The sequence below is a fragment of the Canis lupus genome, chromosome 31 (genome assembly GCF_011100685.1).
Source record: "Canis lupus familiaris isolate Mischka breed German Shepherd chromosome 31, alternate assembly UU_Cfam_GSD_1.0, whole genome shotgun sequence".
In the NCBI taxonomy this organism is placed as follows: domain Eukaryota; kingdom Metazoa; phylum Chordata; class Mammalia; order Carnivora; family Canidae; genus Canis; species Canis lupus.
In genome coordinates, this window is record NC_049252.1 from 28917429 (window position 1) to 28941707 (window position 24279).

General features: G+C 38.1%; 1 protein-coding gene across 4 annotated transcripts in view; it reads left to right on the plus strand.

Moving 5' to 3' along the window:
* ITSN1 (intersectin 1) overlaps nucleotides 1-24279 on the plus strand; it is a 216349-nt gene that overhangs the window by 85983 nt on the left and 106087 nt on the right. For all 4 annotated transcript variants that reach the window (XR_005382307.1, XM_038581402.1, XM_038581401.1 and 1 more), the window contains exons 6-12: nucleotides 2685-2864; nucleotides 4620-4716; nucleotides 7553-7653; nucleotides 12422-12485; nucleotides 15882-16019; nucleotides 17402-17517; nucleotides 22428-22690. Coding sequence is in view for 3 of the 4 variants with exons in the window: in XM_038581402.1 (XP_038437330.1) it covers nucleotides 2685-2864; nucleotides 4620-4716; nucleotides 7553-7653; nucleotides 12422-12485; nucleotides 15882-16019; nucleotides 17402-17517; nucleotides 22428-22690 (959 nt within the window). In the remaining variant the exon portion in view is untranslated. The remainder of the gene's footprint in view (nucleotides 1-2684; nucleotides 2865-4619; nucleotides 4717-7552; nucleotides 7654-12421; nucleotides 12486-15881; nucleotides 16020-17401; nucleotides 17518-22427; nucleotides 22691-24279) is intronic.

Sequence of the window (24279 nt, forward strand, 5' to 3'; positions counted from 1 at the left end):
AAGAGATGCTCTCCAAAACATAGCCTCCAGTATGCATTTCCTTAGAAATCTTTGGAAAATATTCCTTCATAAAAGTAGTCAGTTGGTAAAAGGATGATAGTCTTCGTAGCAGCTATTTAAAAGCTTCCACTTGTGACAAGTTCCTACACTTGAGGAGAAATGACTGGGAGTGGAATCAAAATTGAACAGGGCAGTGACACAGACATTAAAGAAAGGGAATGGTCCAGACCAATGTGGGGGTGGAGAACAGAAGCTGGAAATCCCAGGAAGCAAGGCTCACATAAAACCAAGCAACAGGCAGGATTGGGCAAGGTCAAATCCCACACAAAGTTATTAGTAGAGAAAGGAGTATAAAGAGCTAAATAACACCCCCGTGAACAGTGACAGCACCCCAGTAACCTGTGATTTCAAAACAAGCTAAAAAATATGAAGAAAACGACACCAGTCCTAAAAGACCAACACAATCAGAATTTTAAAGCCTCAGAAGTTAAAGTAACAGAACTCAGGAAAGGAGGAGAAATAACAGAAAAAGTCATATCAGAAACAGAGACCAAACTAGACGCAGCACAAGAGGTGCTATCAGAAGAGAAAAAGAAGGGGAAATGGGCAAGATTTCAAAAATAAAAACAAAATTAACAAGAGAGAAAAAGGACTTGAGAAAAAGTGACCAGTGTTGAAGGCAGAGGAATTGAATATAAGGTATTGGTAGTCGCTAAAGGAGAAAACCAAAGCAAGGGAAGAAAACAAATGGTAAAGATCAGTTCAAGACAACTTCCTGGAAATAAAGGATTTGAAATTAAAAGAGGATATCATGTGCTTGAGAATATCCTCCTGCAGAAACCAGTGCTAAGATAAATTCCAATAAAAAAAAAATTATTTGGGTATGTAGAAAAAGGAAGCACATGACTTATGAGGGAAAGAAAATTAGAATATCCTCAGACTTTTCTACAGCAGTGCTTTATCCCATAAGATGGAATGATGTATTTAGTATTATCAAGGAAAGACTAAGCCAAGAATTTTGTGTCCAGAAGAACCACATCACCTAATTTTCCAGCTCTCTGGACACTAACATTATTTCATAATTAAACTCAACTCTGATGGCAACTACTGGAGTTAGCGTCAGATTCCTCTGGTGGAAGGGCCCACTCCCACAAGATTGTCCTCTCTTCACACTTGAGTCACAAGCACTGGATTCCTGGAGTATCTACTTCTGTCCAACTTGACTACGAAGTCAGAGGCTCCCACTCACCCTGCTTCCCCTTTCTGTAATTAGAACAGCTCACTCACAAAATTCAGGGAAACATTTATTTAGGTCCATCAGTTCCTTATAAAGGATATGATGATGGATACGTACACACAGGCGCATAGGGCACATATAAGGGTGAGGCCCTGAAGGTTCCTGAGTATAAGAGCTTCTGCCCCCATGGAGTTGGGGTGTGCCACCCTCCCAGCACATGGAGATGTTTACCAGCCTGGAAGCTCTCCAGACCCTGTAGTGCAGGAGTTTTATAGAGGCTTCATTGCAGGTGTGATTGTGACATCCTTGGCTGTTGATTAGCTCAATCTCCAGCCCCAATACCCTCCCCTGGGGTCTGTGTGGAGGCGAGGAGGGATGGGGTGGGATTAAAAGTTGCATCCCACTAGCCATGCCGCGGTCTTTCCCATGAGCAGCTCCTGTCCTGCATCTATTTAAGGGCCCCCAGCCCCAAGCCACCTTATTCAAAATACGGAAAGGCACTCTCATCACTCCAGCAATTCCAGGGGTCTTAGAAGCTCCTGTGTCAGGAACCAGGGACCAAGACCAAATATTTTAACAAAAGATGTTCCTATCAGTCAGGAAATCACAAGGGTTTTAGGCACTTTGCCAGGAACCAGAACCAGGAACTGGGGACAAAGACCAGATATGTATTTCTTATTATGTCACAATATCACAAGTTCAGACAAAGAAACAAAAAGGAAACATTTATTTTAGTTCTATCATTTCTTCACTCTGGTTAGAATACTTCTATAAAGAGAAACTTCCCTATCAAATGTTTGGTTACTCTGAGGTTCAGTATGTAAAGGAAAAGCAGAATGGATGCGTGATTTCTTTTCCTTGTATATTTATACTAGTTTTCAGGATACATTGATTACCTGTGGTGGCCAATTAGGATTTTTTTGTTTTTTAATATCGTTATGAATTCATAAACTTAATTCTCTTTGGTGGCTGTAGTCCATTACAGTTATTCATATTGATTTTCAACTTTGGCCAGTAGATCCCTCTTAAGGTTGGCTCTTTTGCCCTTAGGATGGGATACTTGACATAAGTTTTCATATTCTCCAAAATGATTAATCTAAATTTATTTATACATTTTTTCCGATTTTATATTTTTTTTAAAGATTTTTGTTTATTTATTCATGAGAGACACAGAGAGAGAGAGAGGCAGAGACACAGGCAGAGGGAGAAGCAGGCTCCACACAGGCAACTTGATTCAGGACTCGATCCTGGGACTCTAGGATCACGCCCTGGGCCAAAGGCAGGCACTCAACTACTGAGCCACCCAGGGATTCCTGAATTTATATTTTAAATGGAAATATATTACAACTGGACAGTGATTTGCTTCTTTGAAGACTCCTGAATTAATTATTCAATGTGGAGAAAAGTGATTCCATGTGAATTCTGTGGGGATTTTTTTCCTTCCCAGGTATAGGAGGTATTGCCAGCATGCCACCACTTACAGCTGTTGCTCCAGTGCCAATGGGATCCATTCCAGTTGTCGGAATGTCTCCACCTCTAGTATCTTCTGTTCCTACAGCAGCAGTGCCTCCCCTGGCTAACGGGGCTCCCCCTGTTATACAACCTCTGCCTGCATTTGCTCATCCTGGTACGTGACCTGCTGAATCCATAGACTGAATTTTTACGACGTGTATTTTACTCTTCCTTCTTGCTGAATCTTCTGTCTTCAATTTCTGATTATATTTGAGTGGCATTTTGTTCCAGAGGAAAATATTTACCTTTTTCATGTAATATCTCATTTTTCCTGATATGTTAAATAGGGTATGCTAGGCTAGAGAGAAGTAAAGGAGAATAAAATTGTGGAGCTTTGGTACCATTATGGGCAAAGATGAACTCAACAGCTAAAACCAAGAGCTTAATTTCCTTTCTAGGGCCTGACAATAACAAGTCCAGTTGGAGCAGTATTTGAACATTTTTTTTCCATGTGTCAGTTACTACTTTTCTTTAGTTGCTATGAATTGCTGATAAACGAGCTATTCCCTTAGGAGTAGGATTACTTGCAGGGAGAAAAAAGGACATTGCCTTTTTTTTTTTTTTTTTTTTGGAGGAGGCATAGTAATATTGGGCAGAAGGGGGAAGGAAGTTTGTTATATGGCTAGATACATTAAGGATGGAGTATTCCCTGCTCTCTTCACTGAAGGAAAGGATTAGAAAGTTCCTGGTGTAGCTAATTTCATTCTGAGACTTTACTTGAAGTCTTTTCCCTTTAGTGAAAATAAAGCAAACCTAAACTGTAGACATGGTCTACAAATCTTAGAAAATTCTTATCCAGTGGGAGAAGTATTTTTTTTTTTAATTTAATTTGTTTATTCAAGAGAGAGAGCAGGGGGAGGAGCAGAGGGCGCGGGACAAGCAGACTGTGAGCTGAGCATAGGACCTGTTGCTGGGCTTGATCTCATGACCCTGAGATCATGACCTGAGCCAAAACCAAGAGTTGGACAGTTAACCGCCTGAGCCACTCAGGCACCATGGGGGAAGTATTAAAAAAAAAAAAAATACTTTGAATGTGTCTGAAACATTCACTAGTGATGATGGCGTGGAGTTTTAGCCATGGATAATGATTATATGTGAATCATTATTTCTCTGCCCAGCTACCTGGGTTTATTACATCTGTCAAGATCTATCTCTAAGTTATAGCCAAATGTACCACATTTTTTTTTTCTTTCTATAAGATTCTCTTGTGCCATGTACTTCACCTTTCATTTGTGACCATGGCTGCAGATGTGATGACAGCTGAGAAAGTTGTTGCAGTTGCTTTTTTAGTAGTATCTGTGAATCCACGTGCTCTGTCTTGTTTTCTTTTGTGACTGATGGCAAATGTTATAAGACAGTAGGCAGGGATGAGGGGAACGAGGCTAAGGCTCCAGAGTTTTTTCCTGGCACACTGCTAACCAGCCAGAATGAGAATCAGACATAAGAGCTGAGCCTCCCTAGTATCCCATGTTGTCTGGCCAGGCCTGCAAGGCTGGGACTTTTTGTCTTTTCCATCTGGAACTAATACTTCCACTCTTCCAGCACAGTTAAGAGAATGCCATATTCTATGTATTTAAGCTGTTGTTTCTTTAACTAATGGGACGGAGTCTATAAAGTGTGATATGAAAAGCTTAACAAAGAGTTAAATAACCATTTCTATTTAGTAAGGTGATTTTCAGCAGGAATGAATAAATCTGGAGGACTTTTTGTCCAGTCACAAGGAGGAATAACTCATTTTGAATCCTGGGTGAAAAGGGAAGAATAATTTCTGCCTCAGATTTGGTGACTCTGTATTCTCATTTTTGTTAATAGGGACATGATTCTTTTCTTTGTAGAGTTAAAATTATTCAAAGTCTATTTATTTTTACAGCAGCCACATTGCCAAAGAGCTCTTCCTTCAGTAGATCTGGTCCCGGGTCACAATTAAACACTAAGTTACAGAAGGCACAGTCATTTGATGTGGCTAGGTAAGTGTGCTTGTTTTTTAAATGGGCTTTTGGGTAAAAGCTATTATCTGATTAACTTCTAAAACTAAAAATGAATTAGCTATGTTCTTTATTATCTTTTATTTTGAAAGATGCCAATAATTAGTGCTGGATAATGTTACCAGGTTTTATCACTTATATGTTGCAGAGATGATGAATAAAAAACATGACATTTCCTAAAAAAGCTTTGGGTGTTATTTTTTTAACAAGGAAAACAAATAGGTATCAGTTTTACTAATGTTCACAAATATTAAAATCGAACTCTAGGTAGGAGAGGAAAATTAGCTATTTTGTATTGGTCATTTTAAAGTATATGTATAAAAATTTTTATATGAAGATTGGAGCCACAGTTCACCTTATTTTTTTATTCTATCTCAGATAATCTCATGGAATCTATATGGATTGTTACTGAAACCTTATTTAAAACCACCTTTTATGAAGTGAATTATTCAGATTAGTGGATAATCATTATTAATCAAGTATGTGGCCCAATTTTGGCAAAGTTTATATGACCTTACTGCTTACATTTTGACCAATCTTGGTTTCATATTCTCTTTCATATTTTTATTTCCTTTTATCTCAAATTTTTTCCCTTGCATATTGTTACACAAGATGAAAAGTTAAGTCTCTTCATAAGCCACCTCCAAACTTTTGCAATTAAAAGGGGACATAAATGAAGATGATTCCATCTTTTCTTGTTTCAGTCCTCATTAGAAATCTTTCCTAAGTGACTCAAGTCATTTTCCCACTTCTAAGAGAAGAGTGCGTTGAATATAATTGAACAATTTATAACCCTTTATAAAATGATTTAAAGGAAACCCATAAACTGAAAATCACCATGCTGAATGCTGATGTATATACATTAGCTCTTGGGATATGCACTATCTTCCCTATAAGATGACTCGATTTTTCTATGTTGTAGATGAGGAGCTCAGAGACATTAGTAATTTGTCCAAAATAACGCAACTTAGAAGTGACAGAACCAAGAGTTTAACTGAGTACTTTCTGATTTTTAAGGCATGAGTCCTTAACCATAGCAGTTTTCTCTGGAAACTTTAGTTAATGGTGGTATACAGATATTTGTGTTCCACTCAATTAAGGTTTTACTCTGAAGATTTAGGAATATTATTACCAAATACCTCATTAACCCCCCACAGCCACCTGCAGTAGATACTGTCTCAGAATTGTGAATGAGGAAGTAAATCCCGAGAGGTTATAATCCTCACTGATGGTTTACATTTTACCACAAGTTTGAGCAGAGATGTAAATTCAAGGTGATCTATAACTGAATTTTGGATTTCTTAGTCTTTTCCCTTTGCCATGGTGAAGTTTTGAGTTTTCTGTGACTCTCCACAAGAGATTTTCAAATCCACCATAAAATTGATTTGTGACATAAGAATGAATAAAAAATCAGTATTAGCAAACATTAATGCTATTAGGACAACTGATTTTGGAGGAAGGAGTTTGGTAGTCATCTTATTAATAATTTAAATTTCCAGCACATTTTTAGAATTTGGCATCTAAATTTTGGTTACCTGTTAATGAGGCTTTTAGTCCATTTAAATTTTCAGGAAAGTCTCAGCTGAAAACTATGACTTGATAAGTATAATCTGGGGTAGCTTCTGTGTGCAACACCCTATATTCCTGGGGTGTAGGGGAAAGATAATTAGCTTCTGACAAGTAGGCAAGAGTTGGAATCAGCAAAATATTAGTTTAAAATGAGAGCGTTGTTGCAGAAGTACTCACAGCAGAAACAATATTGGTAAGTGTTTTTTTACTAAGAAATTTATAATAATTGAAATGTGAATATAATTAGGTACTTTGCAAGAGTTTGGGAGCAGTTTCATATACTTTATGAAGTGTATAAGTATAAGCATGTAGATAAACATATATAAATGATGACTAAGAGGTTCACTTTGTGATTAGAATTTTGCTTTTACCTATGAGAAATAAGTATTTTTGTTGAAATCAAAGGAAATTGCAAATGGGGCCTTAGTTATAATCTGCCCTGGAAGTGGAATGCAGATTTTACTGAGAGCTTAGCCATTACGTTGAAATTGCCCTCCTTAGACACCAGGCTCTTAACAAGCCATTGGTGCCAGTTGTGATACTTGGCGTGGAACTACTCTAAGGACCTGATCACTAAGGAGGTATAGACCCATCTGACTGCTGGTAGGCTTCTCTTTGGTCCAGGGTTGCAACACATTGTCAAGAGAACGCAGCAGTAGGTGGCAGACAGGAAAGCAAAGCTCCTTCCATTACGACTCCGATGATTTGCCATGACCCGGACATGTTCTCTTCTCTCTGGGACACTCTCCACTCGTGGGAATTTAAACTTCCCAGAATGAAATGATTTCCCTTCATGAAGAAATGAATGCATTTTGCTAACCAGAAAGTTACAAACATTCAAGAATTAATATCTTTAAAGGGAGTTATATGTGGGCTACCAGCATTGCTCTTTAATCCAAAAGAACTGTTCCAGAAGTTTGGGAAAGCCTCGACAGTAGTGTATCACTTCAGTTCCAGGGAGATTTTTTTTCCATATCTTGTGGAACCTTTAAATTATTAAGTCATATCTCTAACTTGGAACAGTCACTTGGTCCATTGTGTTTACCCTTGATTCTGGAAAAATAATGAGTGTTTCTGTTTTGAGAGAAATATTTATAACCATAAAATATGGAAAGACTCATTACAGAACATTCAGAAGTAGCGACTAGAAAGGGAATAAAATGTTAAAGCTGTTTTCTAGGAAGTTCTTCATTAACTGTTATTAAAGAATTTGAATATGTTCCTCATCATTAATCTTCTTTCCCCACAGTGTCCCTCCCGTGGCAGAATGGGCTGTCCCTCAGTCATCCAGACTTAAATACAGACAGTTATTCAACAGTCATGACAAAACTATGAGTGGACACTTAACAGGTATTTACAAATGAGACTTAATCTGGTGAAATATGATTTTGATTCCAAGTGCAAATAGCTTCCAGATGTTGGACCATAGATACTCTCCAAATGTCTTTCTCAGTTTGCTTTTTGTCTAAACAGGGATTTTTTTGTCCCTCTTATCTTGAGTTCTCATCTACTGATAATGCCACAGTTCCTTTCTTCTCGAGTGCCACAGGCTTTGAACCCCATTGGTTCTTGGTAAATGGAACATAGGCCCAGGAGCCTCCTGCACAGTGGATGCCACTAGTATGTGGATCAGAGCGCTAGCACAGAAACCCTGCTGCAAACCAAAACTGGTTCAGGTTCTGAAGCCCAGCTTTGTACATGAACTTGAAACTATCCACTCAAAGAGTCTGTGTTTAAGGCAGCTTGCAGAGTGATGATAATTGATTGAGTAGTCTGGAGCCTGGTTCTGCCACTAACTAGTGGGAGGTCGCTTTTACCTAGTAAGATCTTACCTCTTGTACAAGAGGTCAGAGTTAACTTACTGAACTCCATGTATTAAAAAAAAAAAAAAAAAAAAATTCTGTTATCTGATCAGAAGAGTAGAAAGGACTTTAGGATACTATCCAGCAACCTTTCTAATGAGAGTTAAACACCTAAAATTGATGAGAGAATTACAAAGAAAAGTGTAATTTTAATAAGGAGACTCGAGACCTCTGATTTGAACATTGAGAAGGGAAAACATGTGACTGCCTTTTAACAAATACAGAAGGAAAGAGAAGGAGTTAATTTTCCTGAAGTGCAGAAACATATCTTAAATTTCTAACTCTTACTGTCGTGTGTGTGTGTGTGTGTGTGTGTGTGTGTGTGTTTTGTGCTGTCACTTACCATTGTAATTTTTACTTCCAAAAGAAAAGTTCATCTGTTAAAAAACATAGTGATATCTGGAAGGCCTGATCTAATCTTCAGCCTTATCCCTAATAAAGGATCTCAGTGGTCTTCTCAAATAAGTATGTATCTGAGGGGGCAGTCGTAATTACACACAAATTTTCTAAATGCCACGCTCACTCTCTGCTAAAGCATAGCTGTCATTTTTATATATAACGTAGGAAACCAGTCCAGCTTTTAACAGGCTCTGAAGGAATATTCAGGAGTATACTTTTAAGTATAATTCAGCATGGTCTGCTTCACACCAGTGCTCTATACAGACCTGGAACTACATTGTCCGTGAATCTGAGAACAATTCTTCAAAGCATTGTTGGTGTTTGCTGTGAATCAATTAAAATAGTATTCAGATGTGATATATTGATGTAGAAATTCTCTTTCTTGGTAGGACCTGTGTTTTATAACCGACATGCAGTGTCTTCACCCCAAAGATAATGACGCAAGCACTTGAATATTTAGACCTTTATTTATTTATTTTTTTTTTTAATGATAGTCACACAGAGAGAGAGAGAGAGGCAGAGACACAGGCAGAGGGAGAAGCAGGCTCCATGCACCGGGAGCCCCACGTGGGATTCGATCCCGGGTCTCCAGGATCGCGCCCTGGGCCAAAGGCAGGCGCTAAACCGCTGTGCCACCCAGGGATCCCTAGACCTTTAAATATATGAGGAAGACAGTAAAATTTAAAGTACACCTGAAAAAGCAGATTTTGTTAATGTTTATCTGTGTCCTTACCTGTCTGAGCTTCTGATACGAGCTTGTCCACTATAGGAAGTGAAGCTAATCTAGCAGTGGCACAATTTACTCCACTGGTTACCTGGGTTCATTTAGCTGATACACTTGTTTAGGTGGGTACCCCCTTCTTGCTTCACAACTTGATGTATACTATTACACCCTCTTAAAAGAGACAATCTTAAAAAATAGAGAGAGCCCATTCTTTAATCAAGATTATATAAGTAGCTGCAGAATTCTGGTAATCTTATCAATGCTAGCCTTCTCCCCAGAAAGGAATTTTATTAATCTTGTGTCCTGAAACAATGGGTATGCTATTGGTTATTCATCTATTAATCACAAAAGCTAAGGTGTTAGTCATTGTTTGAGATAAAGCATTAACTTCATTTAATTCTGACTAGCATGCTTCTCTACAAAAATGTGGATGCCTATAGTAGGACTTACGAACTTGAGGTTTCTGCTTATCCCCATAATGTTCCCATATAAGCCAGCACCCCAAAGCTGGTATCTTTTTATGGATGTAGGCTTCCACAGGATATTCTCTGTACTGAGTTCAATTTTACCCTGTTGTGTTATGCTAAGAGGCTATCTTAGGTGTTGGTGGTGTATTTTGATGTTTATAACCTTGCGTTAGGACGTACAGAGTTAAGTATTAGTGTTGCAAAAAACAGTTGTGGTCTTCTAGTGTGGTAGTGAACAAACTTTTTCTGTAAAGAACAAAACCATAAATATATTAGGCATGCATTTTGTCTGTCACAGCTACACAACTGTGCTGTTGTAGTATAAAAGTAGCCATGTATCATGGTTAAATGAATGGGTGTGGCAGTGTTTCAAGAAAACTTTATTTACAAAAACACATGGTGAACCAGATATGGCCTGTGGGCTGTGGCTTACCAATCACTTACAGATCATTTCTCTCACTTCAGAGAGGAAGGAACTTATTCTTAGAGAGTGAACGTACTTTTGTTAAATGTCACAGGCCATTAGGGAGTAGGAAGAGTCAGGACCAGAATCCAAATCTCCTCATGCCCATCCAGGTCCAGGACAAGTTCTTTTGGTTCGTTTATTATTATATTTTTTATTGGGAGTAGGTGAAGTACTAACTTCCTTTTATGTAGTTCTGAAGTGGAGAGAATTGTTACAAGTATAAATTAAAGCGTTCACTAAAGTTTTGCTAATTCTCTTTTAATGTTCCAACACACTAAGTACCATATTAGAGACTAAACAAAATGATCAGTCTACATTCCTCATTCCAGATATCACAGAACTTTTAGAACTTTCACATTAATTCAGTTAAGATTGCTTCTTATTCTTAGAGACTTCCAGTACACACACACACATATTCATCCAACAGGAATGTGTGTATATATTTGCCCAAACCTAGAGGGTTCACTCTTCATAATAGCTCCAAACTGGAAATTGTCTGAATGCCCATCAACAAAATGGATGTATAGATTATTACATTCACAAAATGGTACATCACACAGCAGTTAGGGTTAATGTTCTACAACCACATGCAATACGTTGAACAAGATAAGCCAGACTTAACAAGGACACACTGTGCTGTTAGAAGTTGAGCTACACTTGGTTGGGGGAATGATTAGAAGGGAGCTGGAGATGGGGTACCTGGGTAGCTCAGTTGGTTTAACTTCTGACTTTTGATTGCAGCTTAGGCCATGATTTCAAGGTGATGGGATGGTGCCCTGCACTGGGCTCCACACTGGGTATGGAGACTGCTAAGATTCTTTCTCTCTCGCTCCTTCACATCTCCTCTCTTAAAAAGAAAAAAGGAGGGGGGCTATGGTTGGAGAGGGTTCCTGGGGTGCTGTTTCATAATCTAGGTATGATTTACTTGAAAAATTTTCAGTTGGGAAAATTAAACTCTATACCTCTGCATGTGTTAAAATTCATATGTGTATGTTGATGTGGCTTTTCTGCCCACATTTTATATGTAAATAAAAGAATTTGTCTCCAATTTACCATTAATTGAGCACTTTTTATATGCTAGCACTATGCTAAGCTCCATGTTATATTTCTTATTTGATGGAGCACAGACTTATAAATCTGGAAAGGACATCTGAAATGAGAAAACTGGGTCCAATTAATGAGGAAACTGCCTGCCCCGAGTCCTGTGGCAAGTTCTCGGGCACTTCCTGTGCTGACACATTGAGGATAATTCTCAGTGGTCCCTAACCACTACTGCTTGCCATGCAAAAAACACATCCACTTGTGTGTTTTTTTGATGAGGTGCCATTTGAAACATGAAATAGCTAAAAGCAAAAATGTATACATGGCAGTCTTCCCAACAAAATTGTTAAAATTCCCCGTTCCATGGTCCATCGGTTATCTTGGGGCCACACCTTGAGAGACAGTGATAGAAGCTGTATTTGTCTCTCTCTTCCTAACCCTGGTTTATTTCAACACACAAAATTTCTCACTGTAGACTTTATGTGATATCTTAGCTCAGTTTCTTGCCAGAGATGAAGATATTTACGAGTATTTTAAGAAATCAGAGCTGATTTGGAGAGCAGAGTTGGAATTCTAGGAATTCTTTATTGCTAACATAAGAAATGATTGTAATGTTAGCCATTTGTGCAGCCTTGAGCAGGTCACTATTTTTTTTTAAGTCTGTAATGAACCGGTTACAAGGGTTGTCCTCTCTAAGGTCCTTCCTCCTCCAAGATTCTCTGAATCTTCTCCGATAGTGGGCCTGGTGGAGGCAGCAGGTGGTGGTAGAAGATGCTGAGTTTAGAGACAAGAAGTTTCAGCTTTGACAATAAAAGCCTGATACAAATAGAGATGATAATCCAGACAAAAGGGCAGGTTACACTTTGAAACTCTAATCTTCTACATACTCTCTGTTCATTAAACATCCATTTAACAAGAATTTATTGAATATGTGCCAGATGCTGTAGCGTGCTTTGTTTTTTGTTTTTGTTTTTTTTTTTCCCTTTTCATTGGAGCTTAATTTCCTTTTGAAAAGCCCCTTGGGTAATAGCAAATATTGTTTAAGCACTGTGATTGCATGATGAGATTTCATGGTACTTTATGTGCACAACACTGGTCTTCCTGGACAGTGAAGATTTGCTGATTCATCTTTATATTTTTTTCCCTGGTGTCTGTTTAGGTCCACAAGCAAGGACTATTCTTATGCAATCAAGTTTGCCACAGGCTCAGCTGGCTTCAATATGGTAAGGAATAAAGAGTTCCTTGGTTTGTATAAAGTGGCTTTAATTGATATAGCTTCATGGGTCCTTAGTTTAATACCATTATTTACAAGTGGGGATGTAGGGATTATGATTAATTTCCCAATGATTACCTCTCTTACTCTTTCCTCTTTTTGATTTTGAAAAATACAAAAGCAGAGAAATTAATGAATTCTCTAGAATTCCTAATACAGTTTAAGTAAGTCACAATTTGTGACTAGTTCTGGTTCTCTTCTCCTTTCCGGTTATTTTAAGCCAGAGCACAGTGATTATAGCCTTTTCGTCTGCAAATATTTTAGCTTGTTAATCTCCAAAAGAGATAGGAATTTTCTCCACCAAAGTTAATCAGATAGTGATGAGATTCCTTAGATTGCCTCATAGCTTTTTGGAGTTGATTTGTTCAAATCTGATGCTAATAAACCTGTATTTTGCATCAGTTGGTTGACACATCTTTTACGTGTTCTATAAACTCCTCTTTGTTCTCTAACCACCCCCACCCCCACCCCCCCCAGAAAAGAAAAGCCCAAATTGTGTGTCCTATAGTTTCTTTTAGTCTATCTCTTGGTTGTTGGTTGCCTCCTTGTGTTAATTTATTCCTGTGTTTCCTATAGATCTATAATGGGATCTTGAGCAAGGTATCTACACCTCAACACTATTGACCTTTGGGCCTGATAATTTTTTGTTGGAGGGGCTGTCTGTGTATTGTAGGTTGTTTAGTAGCACCTTTGGCTTCTACCTGCTAGATTCCAGTAACATGACCCCCACCCCCTGTTGTGACAATCAAAGATGCCCCCATGTGTTGACAAATGTCCCGGGGGTACACAATCATACCACTGATGAGAACCACTCATGAGATTCAAATTTGATTTTTTTTTTTGGCAGGACTACAGAGATATTACAGTGTACTTTCATCAGAGGCACATAAATGTCTCTATTTTGCGATGATTTTTTTTGGGGGGGGGATGTTGGGTAACGATGGAGTGAGAGGGGATCCCTGGGTGTATCAGCGGTTTAGCGCCTGCCTGCCTTCAGCCTGGGACGTAATCCTGGAGTCCTGGTATCGAGTACCGCATGGAGCCCGCTTCTCCCTCTGCCTGTGTCTCTGCCTCTGTCTCTCTCTATCTGTGTCTCTCATGAATAGATAAATAAAAACTTAAAAAAAAAAAAAAAAAAAGGATGGAGTGAGAGGGAGAGAAAGAATCTTAAGCAGACTCTATACCAGCACAGACCCCAACATGGGGCTCGATCTCACAACCCTGAGATCAGGACCTGAGCTAAAGTCGAGTCGGGTGCTTAACGACTGAGCCATCCAGGCGCCCTTATTTTGTAATGGTTTTTAATAGCTTTTGGTTGCTTTAATTGTATACATGTGAGGTTCATGATTTTTGCCATAAGGTCCATTGATATGGTTGTTTCATAAATGGTCACATCTAGTGCTAGTCCCTACACTCATCCTGGTTCTTTCTGCTATGTATCAAAGCGTCTTCCTTTTGCAATAGAATAAGAATAATAGACCAGTTAGTAAACATAGCAGACCAATTAATAAGACACATCCAGATCTCTTTAAGCCTGGATATGTACCAGCATCCTAGAGCCCTCTGAAATGTAAACTTGAGATCTAACATTGATAGAGGTTGATTGGTAATTTATTGGGTGTTCTTATGACACTAGAGTATGTCTAAATGCTTATGTATTTCATTTATAACCAGTCCTCTTTGAAAAAAATACTGGAGTCTTCTCCTACTAGAATATTATTATATTCCCTTTCTGTACAGTAAAAAGATATGTTAAATAAATGTTTACAGCCAGGGGATCCCTGGGTGGCTCAGCGGTTTAGCGCCTGCCTTTGGCCCAGGGCGCAATCGTGGAGTCCCGGGATCGAGTCCTGCATCGAGCTCCCGGCATGGAGCCTGCTTCTCCCTCCTCCTGTGTCTCTGTCTCTGTCTCTCTCTCTTCGTCTATCATAAATAAATAAATAAATAAATCTTTAAAAAAATGTTTACAGCCATTATTTAGGCAACTTTGGGGTGGGGGGAAGAATTCCACTTGCCTTCTAATTGAATTTACTTGGGAGTGGCTGGTAGTGGGGAAATGGGAAGGAGGAGAGGTCAAGGAAGATCAGGCTGGAGTCTGGCATCTGGAAAATGCAAAGCTAGAGTGACAGAAAGAAGATCACTGGTTCCCAGAGGCTGCAGGCAAGGCAAGGGAGTGACTCAGAAATACGCTGGAATTTTGGGTGGTGATGGAACTGTTCTGTATATTGTGATACACAACTGAATTCAGTGACACAATTGAACCTGTCAAAACTTGCAGAACTCTACTCTAGAAAGGGCAAATGTTACTGCATGGACATTCTACCTTTAATAAAAACTAGTTTATGCCACCTAAGGAAATTTCAGATTTAAGAGCAATTGCTTGATTTATGGCATCAGCAAAGCCAGGTTCCCAATGTAGTATCTGTCCTGTTGGCATTCTGGTGAAGAACTTTGTTGTTTTACATCCTCTTTTGGTATCCAGAAGTGATTAAGTAAAATCCCATTCTTTTTTTTTTTTTTTTTAATTTTTTTTATTTATGATAGTCACAGAGAGAGAGAGAGAGAGGCAGAGACACAGGCAGAGGGAGAAGCAGGCTCCATGCAGGGAGCCCGACATGGGATTCGATCCCGGATCTCCAGGATCGCGCCCTGGGCCAAAGGCAGGTGCCAAACCGCTGCGCCACCCAGGGATCCCAGTAAAATCCCATTCTTAAACTTGCTGAAAATATCTGTTTACTCTCATTAACTACTAGGGCAAGTTGATGATGAGGAATAGTGGCCAGTGAATCTTGAGATTAAGGAGCAGCAAACATCTTGACCCTGGCTGAAGGCCGTAGAGATCCACCCTTGTAGGTCTGGGTCAGCAGGGAGCCAGCTAACCTAAATGAGTAGAACCTGGCCTGCACCTGTTTTTGTAAATGAGATTTTATGCCCATTCTATGACTGTTTTCCTCCTAAAAGGGCAGAATTCATTGTGATAATTACCATGTCTTGCAAAGCTTAAATGTTTACTATCTGACCTGATAGTTTGCTGTACATAGTGTTTAAAGACACGTAGAATGTGAGTATGATACATTTTAAATGGGCTGGCAAGGCTTGAGAAGAGTATAATTATAATCATAGTTAACATTTGCTGAATGCTGAACACCATCCCAACTTTATGGATTGTCTCATTTTATCTTTGCAACAGTACTATGAAATAGGTACTATTTTTGTAAATGGAGGCACAGAGAGACTTAACTGGCCTAGAGTCAGAATAAGAAAGCAGAACATTTCAGTCACTTGGGAATAGTAACAAACATGCATTTTCATGAAGCTAGAATGTGATTAACTTTTTATTGAATAGGAATCTTTCTGACATTGATCAAGATGGAAAACTCACAGCAGAAGAATTTATCTTGGCTATGCACCTAATTGATGTAGCTATGTCTGGCCAACCACTGCCACCTGTCCTGCCTCCAGAGTACATTCCACCTTCCTTTAGGTAAGGAACATTTGGCTCTTTTGAGAAATTGTGTATTTTCCATGTGAATTTCAAACTGGGCTTTGCTGGCTGTGTATCTTTTAATCATTTTTATTCCTGGCAAGTAAATGAAATATCCATGAGTTGATGAAAATCTTCTTATCTAGGTCCTGTGTTAATCTTAGGCCTGTTCTGTTTTTTAAAGTAGCTATAGTATATTTGTAAAACACCAAAAGACTGGCGATTTTTATACCAATCTATGAAAGGTTGCCAAAAATTTTAGCAGTTAAAATGAAACCGTATTAACCTGTACATATAACCTAAGATACGGGGATTTTGCCTGTGAATTCTACACGTTGGATAGGTAATGAAGTGTTGGCAATGTAGAAATTACAATCAGGAAGCTAATTAAGTACAATGATCCTAGCCCAAAACACAGTTTCAGTGGAGTTGCCAAAAGAGTAGACCAAAGTCCAGTTGAAAGAAATGTGCACTTACTGGTATCCACTACCTTTACACACCACACACATCTCCTGTTCCAGAGGCTGCCACTTCAAGGTTTTAACTTAAAAGATAAATATGAAATCTTACAAGCACAAAGAACAGAAAAAGAAACACAAATAAGAATTTCTGTCTTGATTCCTCAAACATCAGGAATGACTGGGGGTGGAAAATCCCAATAAAAGTAAGAGAAATGGTCCCATGGCTGTCAGTGCATGTATGGAGCAAGTCGAGAAATCTGTGGCTGTAGGAGGAAACTGTAGCCGGGCAGGTGATCTGCAAAGTCTGACAGCGGCAAAAATCACTACAAGGGATGCAAGACTGGAAGCTGATAAATCATTTTTTAAAAGGTAGATTGCTTTAAAAGAGCAAGGTTAATGGCTTAAGTTGAAACTAATCAGTAAATTAAGTGATTTGTTTTAGGGACTGTCAAGTATAGATATTTCATGCATTTATTATGAGATAAAATGGATAGAAAGGCTTTTTATAAAGGGGAAAGAGGTGCTCCAATTCAGCTCAGCTACTGATCTTCCCTTGGAGAATTTTATGTTCCATGAAAGGGTGGCCGTAGCAACAGTGAGCACCTGTGACCCATGCGCTTTCTAGACCACGTGATAATTATTCACGAATTCCGTCCTTTGGAATTGCCCTGATTTTGGTGATGGTTCTAAACATTTGAACAAGCTTGGCACTCAAGTGTCTGAGGATATTCACATATTCAGTTTTAAAAAACTCTTTGTAAATAAGGAGGACCAAATCTTTATATTTTCCTTGCTATAAATGAAATTTGCTCCATGATGTGGCATAATCTTTAAAAATTCGTTTCCATAATTTATTCAGTTCTACCTAGACAGCTTTATAATTAATCTTTTTTTTTTTTTTCATTTTTTCCACAATTGCAGACGAGTTCGATCTGGCAGTGGTATATCAGTCATCAGCTCAACAGCAGTAGATCAGAGGTTACCAGAGGAACCAGTTTTAGAAGATGAACAACAACAACTAGAAAAGAAATTACCTGGTAAGGCAGTCTTTATATTTGAGTTACATCATTATAGAGATTTTCTACCTCTGAGGCCAAGATGGAGGTAAAAATAAATTTAGCTTCTGACATCCTTGCTGCGTTCCCGTAACTGACCTTAATCCGAATGGAGACTCTTGTAATATGGTTTTGGATTTGAATATATGTAGAGAAATAAGAACATTATGTACTTTGCTAATGTGCCCTTCTTCTAACTTTTAAATTGAAGTCTGATTATTCACCACTAAAAAAATTTTATAAATGTTATTTATAAAACACTCAAAATTAATAAACCTTTATGGTGTTTGCTCAATACCGGCAATGCAGAAATAGAATGTGAAATTGTCTGCTGTTACTTTCTCATGTTGTTATAAGAGATCAAGAAATTCCTTAATGACCAGAAGTTATTTTAAATTTAATATGACCTTATTTTTAAAAATCTTCATTTACAATAATAAACGCATCACATTATTAAAATATTCTAAGGTGGCTATGAGTTTTAACAGTGAGATGATAATTGATACTCAGAAGCAAATGAAATTTATTATGGAGTCTCTTTATATTAAATACTTTGTCAATGTCATGTAGCTGCGTTTGAAGTGCTTAGTGGTTAATTTACCTGCTCAGGACCCTAGTTCTCTCAGTTTTCTCTTTAAACTAAATTAGTTTTTGTTCACTGATAAATTTCTTACTGAAAATAGTTTTGAGGTGCCTGGGTGGCTCAGTTTGTTGAGAGTCTGACTCTCTTGGTTTCGGCTCAGGTCGTGATCTCATGGGTCATGGGATTCAACCCCACTTGGGTTCCACACTCAGCGAGGAGTCTGCTTGAGGTCCTTGCCCTCTGCCCCTCCCCCTGCTTGTGTGCATGCTGTCTTTCCCTCTCTCTAAAATAAATACATAAATCTTAAAAAAAAAAAAAAAAAAAACCTAAAAAAGAAAATGTTCTTTGTGCAAAGCTATGTGTTGAGTACAGTGAGGAATTTTAATGTTAAAAATGTGGTCTATGCCCTCTGGAAGGTTATAATATAACTAAGGATTTAGGGCATCCATATAAAAAATCATTAGGGTGGTATATAAGTGCAATAAATCCCTGAAGACAATATTAGAGATGCACAGCAGAGCTTATGTATGTCCGTTGGCATAGACTGGAAAGACATGAGGTATGGATCTCTGTGGAGGAGGTCACAGTGGTTTTGAGACTGAAGATGAATAGGGTCATTACAAGCAGAAAGAAAGAACATTTCAGAACAATAATAATGGCAATGAAGTCTCAAAGGCAAATAAGGACAGGAATCCTTCAGATTTCGGATTGTCTTTTCCTATTGGTGATAGCCATTCATTTAGAGTTGTGAACAGATTTTTGTTCATTTATTCTTTACTAACCACTTAGTATTTACCTCCTCTGTAGCAGAAATAGGGCCAGATATTGGAATAAACTGTGTAGAGACTTTCGATTATTTTTTAATTGAGGTAAAATTCACATAATAGGAAATTGATCATTAAAAAATATACAAATCAGTGGCTGTCTTAGCTTGGGTGGCCATAATAGAAAATAGCAGTCTGGGTGGCTTAAATAGCAGAGGTAAATTTCTCACAGCTTTGGAGGCCAGGAAGGCTGAGATTGGGATGACATCCAGATCTGTTCCTGGTGAGGCTCTTTTTCTGGCACATAGTTGGCAGTCTTCTTTTTAGGTCCTCATATCACTTTTCCTTGATGTGTGCACAGGGGAAGAGAGAAATAGAGATATTTCTCTCCTCTTCTTATGAGGCCATTAATCTCCTCATGTGGCCCCCACCCTAAGGACTTTGTCTTAATCCTAATTAAATAACATCATACCGGGCTTAGGCTTCAATATAGGAATTTTAGGGGTTATTCAGTCCATAACAATGGTATTTAGTATACTCGCAGTATTATGCAATCATCAGCCCTGTCTAGTTCTGAGATGTTTTCATTACCCCAAAAGAAAACTTGATAACCAGTCATTGCTAATCCCCCTCCCCTCATCCCTGGCAGCCACTGATCTGCTCTCTGCCTCTATGATTTTACCTATTCAGGATTTTTCCTTCGGGGTATTATACAGTGAATGACCTTATTTGTCTGACTTCTTTCACTTAGCTTGGTGTTTCTGAGATTCATCCACACTATTGCATGTGTCATTACTTCATTCCTTTGTATGGGTGAGGGGACTTCCAGTTTTCATGGGGCAGAGTGAAATGGATGCTGCCTCCTCGTAATTACTAAAGGAGCAAGAAGAACAAGAAAACCGAAATATACATGCCATGTTTGATCTCTAATCCATAACTGTAATGTGTGAGAAACATCTCTCTAAAGCAGTGAAGGCCAAACAGAAATGTGGTAAGAAGCCAAGAAAGGATGCTTACAGCGACACATCTCAAGACAAAGTGTAAAGTGACAGTTCCTGAAATAGAGAACAATGGGAATGTCATGCTTCTCCTGTTTGGGGTTGGTTCCAAGGAGCAGCATATAACACAAAATCGATTAGACACTGCTGAAAACATAAGGGATGTGGAGATTGGGAATTTTATTTTATTTTATTTTATTTATTTTATTTTATTTTTTTATTTTATTATGTATGTAAGTATGAATGAATGACAGTGCATGCACGAGAGGGTTGGTGAAGAGGGAGAGGGAAAGAGACTTAAGCAGACTCCATGCTGATTGTGAAGTCCAATATGGGGCTCAACCCCATGACCCTGTGATCACGACCTGAACCGAAATCAAGAGTTGAATGCTCAACTGACTCAGTGGCCCAGGTAGCCTGGGATTTTTTTTTTTTAAAGGGAAAATAAAATGGTTGTAAATAGAATGTTAGCAAATGTTAGAAAAAGAAATGATTGGCCTGGGGAATAATGCTAAAATTCATCATTGGTGTTCTCAACGAAGGAAACTGAGTAATGGATTAGAAAAAATTGTTTACTGAATCGGAATGTGATCTACATAGTGAGTACTTCACAGTTTGTTTTTCATTATGAAACTCAGGATACTCACCTTCCTACCTCTGCTTTCAGAATTTGTCTTATTTGTTAAAATAGAAGACACGTCAGCACAATTATCAACTAAGAGGAGAGATGTAGGGATGGAGAGATTCATGGTACAGGAAAGAGGGCATCAGTGGGTCAATCAAGGTGATTGAGAAGGAGAACTGTAGAGTAACAGGAAAGGAAAGGAGGTTGGTATAATGCAGAACTGTTCTAGAAAGATTATAAGTCTGTGGGGGGGGAGAATATGTTAGCAAAGAATTTAGGGTTTTTTAAAATTGGGATGTAGTATTAGTTTCAGGTGTACAACATAATCAATATTTGCATACACTGCAAAGGGTATCCGCATACACTGCAAAGAGGGTTCTCTTTCTTCCACAACCTCTCCAACACTTGTTTTCTTGTCTTTGATAATAGTCATTCTGACAGGTGTGAGATGACATCTCATTGTGGTTTGGATTTGCATTTACCTGATGATGAGTGATGCTGAGTATCTCTTCATGTGCCTGTTGGCCATCTGGATGCTTCTTTGCAAAAATGTCTATTCAGATCCTCTGCCTATTTATTTATTTATTTACATTTTAAAAACTTATATAGGTAATCTCTCATTCAGTGTGGGGCTTGAACTCATGACCCCGAGATCAAGAGTCACATGCTCCTCTAAGCCAGCCAAGCACCCCAACCTCTGCCCATTTTTTAATCAGATTTTTTTTTGTTGAGTTGTAGGAGTTTTTTTAAATGTATTTTGGATATTAGCCCATTATCAGATATATGATTTGCACGTATCTTCTCCTGTTCAAAAAGTTGCCTTTTTATTTTATTGATGGTTTCCTTCACTGTGCAGAAGCTTTGTGGTTTGATAGAGTCCCACATGTTTATTTTTACTTTCAATGTTACTACTCCCTTGGAGTCAGTTCTAAAAAGCAGTGTTCCATGAGCACTGTCAGTGAGCTTTCTGCCTATGTTTTCTTCTACAAGTTTTGTGGTTTAGGTCTAACATTCAGCTCTTTAATCTGTTTTGAGCTCATTTTTTTGTCTGGTGTGAGAAGAAAGTGGTCCAGTGTCATTGTTTTGCATGTGGCGGTTGTCTAGTAGCACCACTTACTGCAAAGACTTTTCTTTTCCTATTGTATATTCTTGGCTTATTTGTTGTAAATTAATTGACCATTTAATTGTGGGTTTGTTTCTGGGCTCTCTGTTCCGTTCCATTGATCTGTGTCTGTTTTTATGCCAATAATACTGTTTCAATTACTGTAGCTTTGCAGTATAGTTTGAAGTCAGGGAGCATGATAGCTCTGAGTTTGTTCTTCTTTCTCTCAAGACTGCTTTGGCTATTTGTTGTCTTTTGTGGTTCCATATACTTTTGAAAATTATTTAAGCTCTATGAAAAATGCCATTGGAATTTTGATAGGAACAGCATTGAATTTAGAGCTTGCTTGTTTAATAATATTAATTCTTCCAATCCAATTCTGATCATGGAATACTTTTTCATTTAATTATGTCTTCAGTTTCTTCCATCAGTGTCTTATAATTTTCAGTGTGCAGGTCTGGGTTAAATTTATTCCTAGGTATTCTTTTTTATGCCATTGTGTAAAGGGGACTGTTTTCTTAATTTCTCCTTCTGATAGTTCATTATGAGTATATAGAAATGCAACCAATTTCATATTTTGATTTTGTGTCCTGCAGCTTTACTGAATTAAGTTATTGGTTCTAAAAGTTTTTTTGTATCAAAAAATTAAAGTTTTTTGGTGACATAGTGCTTATTCCTAAGGGCCCAGACAGTACGGAAGCTTCAGTTCAGGTTTGTTTTTACTACAAATTTCAAATGTGCCATTGAATGAATTTTTCCTTAGAAAATAGTATGTTGAAAATCCTGACTTTTCAAAGTTTTTCTGCTTCTTGTTTTAAAGTAACCTTTGAAGATAAGAAGCGTGAGAATTTTGAACGTGGCAATCTGGAACTCGAGAAACGGAGACAAGCGCTCTTGGAGCAGCAGCGCAAAGAGCAAGAGCGCCTGGCACAGCTTGAACGTGCAGAGCAAGAACGGAAAGAGCGGGAGCGCCAGGAGCAAGAGCGCAAAAGGCAACTGGAGTTGGAGAAACAACTGGAAAAGCAACGGGAGCTAGAACGTCAGAGAGAAGAGGAGAGGAGGAAAGAAATTGAGAGACGAGAGGTAAGCAACTGTAGAGCCAAGCCCACAATTAGCGTGTGTGCTCTGGTCTCCTTCTTAATTATTCAAGTAATATTAATATATTAATATGGTCTTTTTTTGCTGTAGTTCAGTGGTTTGAGTATATTCACAAAGTTGTGGGACCATAACCACTAATTCCAGAGCATTTTCCTCACCCCAAAAAGAAATTTTTAAAAAAAATTTATTTATTTATTCATGAGAGACACAGAGAGATGCAGAGACATAGGCAGAGGGAGAAGTAGGCTCCCTGCAGGGAGCTTGCTGCGGGACTCAACCTGAGCCACACGCAGACATTCAACCACTGAACCACCCAAGCATCCCCCAAGAAGAAATTTCTTACTCATAAAGCAGTTACTCTCTATTCCCCTCTTCTCCTGCCCTCAAAGCCACTCATTTACTTTCCACCTGTGTAGGTTTGCCTGTTTTGTGGACATTTCATATAAATGGAATCATGTAATATATGACCTTTTGTGTCTGGTTTCCACTTAGCATGTTCCCAAGTCCCAAGATGTAGCATGAATCATTACCTTATTCCTTTTTATGACCTAATAATATTCTATTACACAGATGTTCCAAATTATATTTATCCATTTATCAGCTTATGGACGTTTGAGTTGTTTTCTCCTTTTTTGAACGATTATGAATAATGTTTTTTTATTATGAATAATGTTGCTAAGCTCCAGCTTTTGATAACATAGTCTTGTAACAAACCACTGATATCAGTTAAGAATTTTTCAGATTTTTTTTTCTGCATTTATATATGTATATAGAAATATAAAAGGTTATATAGTGGAGAGATTGGGGGTTTGGTGCAATTTTTTTTTTTTTTTTTTTAGTGGTGCAATTTTTTTTAACCCTTGTAATAGTATCATACTAATTACATTGTTCTGTGCCTCTTTTTTCTACTTAAAAATAATATGTTCACTATATTTGATGGAAGGCTTCATAAATTTGGTGTCATACCTGGAGAGGGGCTAAGCTAATCTTTTACCTGAATTTCCAGTTCTAGCATTTTGCTGCAGATGCAGTGCCATTATTCTTTTGTGTGAATGAAATATATTTTACATATGGAAGATTTTTCTTTATAAAAACACAATACTTTGGTTTCATTTACTGTTATTGCCTCAGAAAACTTAGAACAGTAAGCCTCCTTTAATTCAAGCAAATGCATATGGATACTAACAGGGTTTTAACTTCCAGAATGGATAGCCAAAAGACAGACCACCTACCCTTAATGTTTTTTTGTTTTGTTTTGTTTAAAGACACTTTAGAGTATTTATTCAGAATTACTTAATAGTCATTCACCATAAGCTACACATTGGTACTTCCTAGAGTACTGGTGAATAGGTACTCCACCTTTTCCTTCTAGGCCCAAAGGGTAGTTGGAGGACCAGTACATATGAAGCAATTACAATAGAGTGCTAGATGGCTTTGGACATGTACTTTACCCAGCAGCCATCAGAGTCAGCTTTCAAAAGAGCGGACATTACTACAGAAATTGTGGAAGCTTATGTGGTGTTTAAAAAAAAAAACATGATGGGGGGGTAGGGAAGCAACAAACTTTTAAAACT